Source organism: Fonticula alba (genome assembly GCF_000388065.1).
Source record: "Fonticula alba strain ATCC 38817 unplaced genomic scaffold supercont2.3, whole genome shotgun sequence".
NCBI classification, from domain to species: Eukaryota; order Rotosphaerida; family Fonticulaceae; genus Fonticula; species Fonticula alba.
This window is the reverse complement of record NW_009242973.1, coordinates 2,105,693-2,113,326: the sequence shown is the minus strand read 5'-3', so window position 1 is coordinate 2,113,326 and position 7,634 is coordinate 2,105,693. Positions and strand designations below refer to the sequence as shown.

Here is a 7,634-nt window from a genome sequence, read left to right as displayed (position 1 = left end):
CCCCCCCCCCCCCCCCCCCCCCCCCGAGCAGATGGCGATCCCTCCGGGAGGGGAGACGTTAGATCAAATCGCGAGTCAAGAGCGACCGGCCGAGAAGCGCCTAGAAGGGCTTCCCCGACGTGTGGAGCACGCCAAGCGGCCAAGTGGCGCTCTGTCCCCGGGCCGGTGGATGCGTTGGCATATAGACCGCCGGTCGCGGGGGAACACCGGCGCCAGCGTGGCCCCGGCGTCAGCGGCGGCATGGCCGGGGCCACGCCGACTCCCGGCCACCGCAGGGAAGCGCCTCGCTCCCCCGGATCTCTCTCTGTCCCCCTCCTCTGTGTCTCGTGCTGCCCCGATCAATGTCCCTGCAATGTCCTCATGGAACTGGTCTATTCAGCGAATCGAGACCCTGATCCGGCCGCATGCTCACTTCGAAGAGGGGGGGAGGATCGCCGGCGCCTGGATGCGGGCAAAGCGCCCCCCTCCTTCCGCCTCAACTCTTTTCCCTACCGCCGGAAGAGCAAATCCAGCCGGTTGATGCGCGCCTGGCGCACTTGGGCACGGCGATCTGCGGCCGACGTACCGCCGGGGCCGGCCAGCGCGGCCCAGTCGCCACTCGCCGCCAGTACCCCGAATCCCAGCTCGGTGTCGCTGTCGCTGTCCTCATTCAGGAGCATCTGCTCACCGTCCGGGTGCCCGGATGCCCCGGAGCCGTTGGCCGTCAGGGCAGCCATCGACATGTCGGCACCACGGCGCAAGGCACGCCAGTCCTCCACCGGGACAGGGTAGTCGGCCGCCATATGGAAAGATCCCTCCCCCTCCGAGTCGGAGCCGGGCCCGTCGGCACGCGAGCCAAACTCCTCGTCAAACTCATCGGTCATGCCCCCATCGGACCAAGCCCCGGTGGTGGACCCGGCCCCGGCGTAGAGCCCAGTCCCGACAGAGGTCGATTGCAGGAAGGCAGGCGCGCCTGCGGCCCCGAAGAGATCCATCCCATCATCATCATCATCATCGTCCCCGTCACCATTGACATGCGCCTCGAACCTGGCAGCCCGGGCATGCGGTGGTGCTGCGGCTGCCACCTCCTCCTCCGCCGCCGTCGCCGCCGCCGCCGCCGAGGAGGCTCGTTGCTGGCTTGTCGCCGCCAGAGAGGGCGCCCCGCGCGCGTGGTCCTCCAGCGCCGCCCCCGCCAGACCAACCTTCAGCGTTTGCAGGCGGATGATGCGCGACTCGATGGTGGCCCGAGTGACGAAGCGCACAACATGCACGTGTCGTGTCTGCCCCATCCGGTAGATTCGATCGATCGCCTGCGCCTCGACCGCCGGATTCCACCTGCCAATCCGGCCGGCGAGGTGAAAACAGAAAAGGCCGGAGGTGAGTCATCGGATGTCTGTGGTGGAGATGGACGGGGGAGGGGGAGGGAGAGAGAAAGAGAGAGAGAGAGAGGGAGGGAGGGAGGGAGGAAGGGGGGCGGGCATGAAAAGGGCAGATCTGAAAGGCCCCAACAGGAAGGGGACCATAGCACTCCACTCCCTTTCCTTTCTCTCTCGTTCCCACTCTGAGACACACACACACACTGACAGACATGCACCCATATACACAACCGCCCAGGACCACACGCACCATGCATCCATCAGGTAGCAGTACTCGGCCATGGTCAGGTTGAGACCAACGCCACCAACGCGCACGGTGGCCAGGAGCACTCGCGGCGCGGTCGGATCGTCCAGGGAGCACTTGCTGAAGCGACCGAGGATGGTGTCGCGCTCGCGCATCGACAAGGACCCGTCAAGTCGGACAAACTGCCCCAGCGTGTCAGTGGACCACACATCCGCCGGAGGGGGTGGAGGAAGAGAGAGAGAGAGAGAGAGAAAGGAAAGCCTCCGGAAACACATCGCAAATCGGGCCTGACATACCGGTATCCCCCAAGCCCGGAGGAAGGCCGCAATCAAATCCAGGAACCGGAGAAAGTGGCTGAAGATGACCACCTTCGGCCGGCGGCCGATCAGATGCGACGCCGCGGCCTCCGTCGCCCCGGGGTCGCCGAGCTCCCGACGCCGACGCTCGAAGAGGTCCGCCAGCGGCCCATTTTCCAGCTCCAGCATCAGGGCATCTAGCTTGGAACTGCTGACCCATTGGCGCTCGGGGCCGAAGAATTCCGGCACCGCAGGCAGGACCCCGGGTGGCAGGGAACCGGGCAGAACCGGCCGCGCGGATTGCCGCAAGACGGCCTGGCTGCGGGACGCCGCCCGAAAGGCCGCCCTTTGGGCCGCCAAGGTCTCCGGATCGCCCTTCTCCAACAGGCCGCCAGCCAAATCGGAATCGACCCCGGCCAGACCCTCACGAGATGCTGGTGCCACCTCGGACATGCGCCAAGGCCCGGCCCGACACACCGGGCAGGGGGATCGCCGGGACCGCGCGCGGAAGGGACTCTGCAAGATCCAGCGCCCGAGAGCCGATGTGTCCCGGATTTCCGGCAGGTCGGTCCGCGCCAGGGAGTACATGTGTAGCAGGCACTCAATGCAAATGATGTGAAAGCAAGGGAGGATCATCGGGTGGGCCTGGGTCATGGAGAAGGGCGCTTTGGGGGGGGGGGGGGCGGGAGCTGCCGGGGCGGGGGGGGGGGGGGGGGGGGGAGTCATTTTGCCGCATTGTCAGCAACAACGCACATGGCAGACAGCAAAATCAAGGGCCAGCCGGCAGAGCGCCAAAGCGAGGAAGAACATGGAACCCAGGACGCACAGAGACAGATCGGACAATCCTGAGCATGTTGCCCCGACGTCGCAGGGGGGCTCCCCGCGTCGGGCATCGGCCCATCGGCGACCGAGCCGCCGGCGATCGGCTCGCTGGGGGCCGACGCGCCATGGGCCGGCTCGCTGGGGGCCGACGCGCCATGGGCCGGCTCGCTGCAGGCCGGGCGAGGCTCATGCCGGCACTGGAGCTGGGTGGAAAGGTGGCCCAGGTTGGCCCGGTCAGCTTGGGTGGCCAGATCCGAGTGAGCCAGGTCCGAGAGAACCTCTCGAGCAAATGACAGCCCCGAAGCGGAGGCTCCCTTCATGAACCGGTTGACCAGCTGTGGGCCGAGGAAGAAGGGGGGAGAGCGACAGAGAGAGAGAGAGAGGTCAATGACTTGCGAGTAGAAGAAGGGACATCCCGGGCGTGATTGGAAGGAGGGGGGCAGCCCCGGGAGGAGGGGAAGGAGCGAGGGAGGCATGAGGAGGATGAAGAAGGAGCGCACGCTCTCCAGATCGGAAAAGTAATCCTGCACGCCGTTGGGCTGGTCGTTTGCCTCATCGTCACCGAAACCGGTCCCGGTGCTCGAGTCGTCAGGGAACTCCGGCCCGGAGAAGGACCTCACGAGGTATGGGTGATTGCAGCACTGCCGCAATCGGAGAAGCATCTGCAGGATCGACGCATAGTTGTGCAGCACACGCTGGCTGATGTGCGAAGGAGAGAGACATAGAGAGTGCGTGTGCGTGTGAGTCAATAAGAGATGCAGACAAAAGCCTGACGCGAGCCCTCTTGAGGACGTACCTCTGGAGGAACATGTCGAAGATTTGCCGAGATCGCGTGCGGATGATGTTGTACAGCTGGCGCTCATGCGCATAGAAGCGGACGCTGATGACGCGCATCGTGCGCCCGGGGAGTGATAGGATGGGCGTCCCGTCGGGATCTTCGACGCACCAGCGAGCAAGGGTAGGAGCCGCGGTTAGGAAGTGCGGCCCATTGACAGCGAGCTGGAAGGAGGCGGGTGGGGATTTCCCGATATGTCGACGTACTGGAGGAGGTTTTAGTTCGACGGAGAAGCAGATCCCGAATGACCGGTCGCAGCATGGCCAGGGCTTCGGAGAAATTCTCACTGAAGAAGAGCAAACAACAGAAGACACGTCAGCGGACGCAAGCGAGGGTGAGATGCATGCAAAGAGGGGGGGAGAGAGAGAGATAGATAGATAGATAGATAGATAGATCGATGCGGCTAGCGCGGCTGAACGCATCGTGGCCGGGCGCACCGGTCAAACGGCTGGTCAATGCGTCGGCGCCAGAGGGCCACATTACACCAGGGCTGCAAACGAAGACAGTCGATCAGGGCATGCAGCTCGCGCGGATGGTTGTGGAAGGGCGTCCCGGTCAGGGCCCACCGACGGGTGGACCGAAGCAAGCGGCACCCGGCAAAGGTGCGCGAAGTGCGATTGCGCAGCTCATGGGCCTCATCGAAGATAACCCGATGCCACTCGCGCCGGAAGAGCCCCGGGAAGGCACTGGTCGCCAGGCTGACGTTGGCCTGGGTCCCGGCGACCGCCGGGTCGTCGGACTCCATCAGCAGGGTCCGCAACCGGGCATACTCCGAGGCCACAATGCCGTAAGTAGTCAGGATGACATCATACGGCAGGGGGGTATCCTGCTCGTGGGAGAGGACATTTTCGCGCGATGGCCCGCTGCCAGCCAGCGCAGGGAGCCCCATTCCACCGAGCAGAGGCCGAGACAGGTCAACACCGGCAGCCATGAAACAGGGACAAGGCCCAGAGGAGCAAGGGGGACAAGGGGGAGTGCGGGGGGTGGAGGGGGGGGGGGGGGGCAAAGAGGACAAAGGGAGCAAGGGGGAGGGGGCAGTTCCTCGCGCACTAGTACACGGCATAGCGCAGGCCGCCACCGCTGAAGCCGTTGGTCCGGCGGATCTCCTCGACCCAAGTGGTGGAGATCAGCGCCAGCGGCGCCACAATGAGGGTCGGCTGGCGGAGCTGCGGAGAGCCAACCCCCGGGCCCGCTGGGTTGCTGGACTCCGACATGTCGACCAGGTCCCAGTGCAAGAGGGCCAGCATTTGGGCGGTCTTGCCGAGGCCCATGTCATCGGCCAGGACGCCCCCTCGGGCACTCTCGGTGACCAGGTCAAAGCGGTCGACATTCCGGGTGCGCGGGCGCTTCCGGTTGACCGGTGCACTCGGCAGCGAGGGATGCCGGTATCGGACCTTGGCGTCGAGAGTGTGCAGGAAGATGACCCCATCTGCGGGGAGGGCCCCGGAACGATGGCAAGTGCGAAGGAAGTGCGAGCACAGTGTGAGTGACAAGAGGGGAAGAGCGAGGAAGGGTCGGTCTGCTCGGGGGTCTGTGCGCGTATGTGGCCGACACCTACCGGGGGGACTCTCCAGATGGTAACCCACCCAACTGGGATCCAGCGACTCGGGGTACACCCCAGGAGGGAGATTCTGAGCATCGAGCAGCGCCGCGCGCTCGCGCTGGCGCATCCACGCCACGCCCTGGAGCTGATGCGGCAGCAGATCCAAATGCATGGTGTCGGGCTGCTGCTCGTGGGCATTAGCAAAGTTCGGCAACGCCAGCCCAGCTGACAGTTCGGCCACGAAGGAGTTCGGATCGGCCAACCCGGGGCCTGAGGCTGGGATCGGCTCTGAGCCCGAATCCGGGGCTGAGCTCGAGCCCAGTGAGGGCGTTAATGAAGAAGAGGAAGAAGAGGAAGAAGAGGAAGATGATGCTGCTGCTGCTGATGATGATGATGATGCTGATGCTGCTGATGCTGCTGATGCTGATGATGACGGTGGCGGCGATGGCGACGACAATGTCCCCTGATCGGGTGCTTGCGACAGGAGAGGATCATTCCCGAACAGGGCATCCAGTGACAGGCCAAAGGCCGACATGACATCCAGCACGGGAGCCAAGCCCGGGGCCGGCTGCGGTGAAGGCCCCACAGCGAGGTCATGCTGCGTAGGATGCTCCGGCGCGGCCGGCAGGTCGGCCTGTGTGGCGTTCGAAAAGAGGAGATCCTCCGCAGCCAGCTGCCGGAGAACGTCCGCCGGTGGAGGAGCCACCGGGCGAGGGGCCACCGCCTTGAAGAGCGCATGATAGGCCACAGCATCCAGGGCACGATCATTGTCCGCCAGGGTGGAAGTCTGCAAGTTTGTGTGTTGGATCGACGTCGAGCCATAGGCTGGCGCATGCGGGGGCCCGCGTGGACGACGCGCACGTGGTTAGCGCGCATGGCAAACAAGCTCGGGCTTGGCCTCAAAAAGGGAGAAGACGCCGCGCACCTGCCTGGTTCAAGTGGACCTCGATCAGCAGCTGGACATCGGTGCCGGTGGACAAGAGCGACCGCGCACGGTCGAGCGGGCAATCGCCAATGTCAACACAGCTGGCCTCGGCGGAGATCAGCCCCCGCCAGAGAAGCTAGCATAGCCCGCAGGTGAGGTCAGTCAAGCGGTGCCGATGGCGACGGACGGCCAGAAAAAATGGCAAACGGGCGCACGCACTCGGCTGAGGAAGGGACAGTGCTCCATGGCCAGGCGGCCAATTTCGACATTACCACGCGGCACTCCCGGGGGGAGGATCCGCTCAAAGTAGACGATTTCAGACTGGCGCTTATCGGCTTGGTGGGAGGAGGTGAGATGGTGAGTTGGGTAGGGGAGCCATGGGGGGGGGGGGGGAGGGGAGGAGGAAAAGAGAGAGAGAGAGAGAGAGAGAGAGAGAAGAAGTGGATGGATGCCTGGGCATGCTCAGAGACAGGGCCAACCGACTGATGGAGGCTGGTTGACCGACGGCGTGCACACAGGAGGGGAAGGAGGGAAGGGAGGGGGGGACACACCGCCGGCCGTGGGAAAGGGGGATTTGCGCGAGCGACGGCCGCGAGAGCCAGCCACGCTGGAAACGCCGCCAGTTGAGCGTGAGCTCGGCCGTGATGCTGACCCGGGGGCAGTCCTCCCGGCGCTCAGTCCGGACTGGTTGGAGTAAAGCCGCACCCGGCTGCCGATGCCCATTGGCCCGAAGGCTGGGGAGCTGCGAGACGCCGGGCCGGTGTGCTCGGGCCCAGAGACCAGCCGCGTGCCGATCACAAAGCCCCGGACCAGGAAGCTCCCGAGCAGGACGCTATCCGGCAGAGTGCCCTGATCGGCCAGTCGTCGATAAACCCCATCGAGCGGGTCGCCAGCTGGCGCCCTTTCAGGAACGGCGGGGGTCGCCGACGCCGGGGCCGAGTCATCGGCACCCGCCGCCCGAGTCCACCGAGTGATTAGGGTATTCTGGCTGGCCGGAGGCCCCGGAGGGAGGGGGAGTTCCTCCAGAGCCTCCACATGCCCTGGAGGCAGGGGGAAACGCCCGGGAACGGCGGCCATCACTGGCGCAAGTGGGAGGTACCGGGGCACCGACTGCAGGAGCGGAACGCCGGGGGGAATGCCCGAGGCCGCCGGCAGGGGGGGGAGGCCTCCCGATGCGACCGACGGGAAGGGGGAACTTTCCGGCATGGCACCTGGCCCCGGGGGCAGGGCCATGCCGTCCTCCGACGATGTGGCCGAAGCCAGCGGATTGCTGGCCGCAAAGATGGACGTATAATAGGGTGCCGGGGGTGGCGCAGCCGCCGCCGGGGCTGAACCAGAGACGCCCTCCCCCCCGGGGGGCGGCGGACCAGTCGGGGGAGTGGTCATGCGCCGGGCACCTGGGGCAGGGGAAGGAGGAGCGGGAAGGTGCCGGCAAGAGAGGGAGAGGGAAAGAGAAAGAGAAAGAGAGGGAGGGAGGGAGGGAGGGAGGGAGGGAGAGAAAGTGGGACGATGCACCTCACGCAAACCGGAAACCAAAGATACTGGCACGAAAAAAAAGCCTCCAATCTCGCTTCGCGTGTGACCACGCCGTGCCCCCCCCCCCCCCCCCCCCCC

At 65.6% G+C, this 7,634-nt stretch overlaps 2 protein-coding genes across 2 annotated transcripts; both read right to left on the bottom strand.

The window, feature by feature from the left end:
- Window positions 1-488: 488 nt before the first annotated feature.
- H696_02233 (hypothetical protein) lies at window positions 489-5,286 on the bottom strand (the record flags this gene model as incomplete). Its single annotated transcript, XM_009496135.1, has 10 exons — window positions 5,111-5,286; window positions 4,603-4,981; window positions 3,990-4,415; window positions 3,759-3,838; window positions 3,514-3,652; window positions 3,218-3,416; window positions 2,722-3,052; window positions 1,896-2,560; window positions 1,606-1,781; window positions 489-1,314 (listed from the first exon to the last, which is right to left on the bottom strand). The coding sequence occupies exons 1-10, from the start codon at window positions 5,265-5,267 to the stop codon at window positions 489-491; spliced, it is 3,378 nt and encodes a 1,125-aa protein (XP_009494410.1). The 5' UTR covers window positions 5,268-5,286.
- Window positions 5,287-5,292: 6 nt separating this feature from the next.
- On the bottom strand, window positions 5,293-7,406 carry H696_02232 (hypothetical protein; the record flags this gene model as incomplete). The annotated part of the gene is made up of 5 exons (XM_009496134.1): window positions 5,293-5,569; window positions 5,599-5,920; window positions 6,021-6,156; window positions 6,240-6,355; window positions 6,572-7,406. 5 exons carry the CDS (start codon window positions 7,404-7,406, stop codon window positions 5,293-5,295), a joined length of 1,686 nt encoding a protein of 561 aa, XP_009494409.1.
- Between the last annotated feature and the right edge of the window lie 228 nt (window positions 7,407-7,634).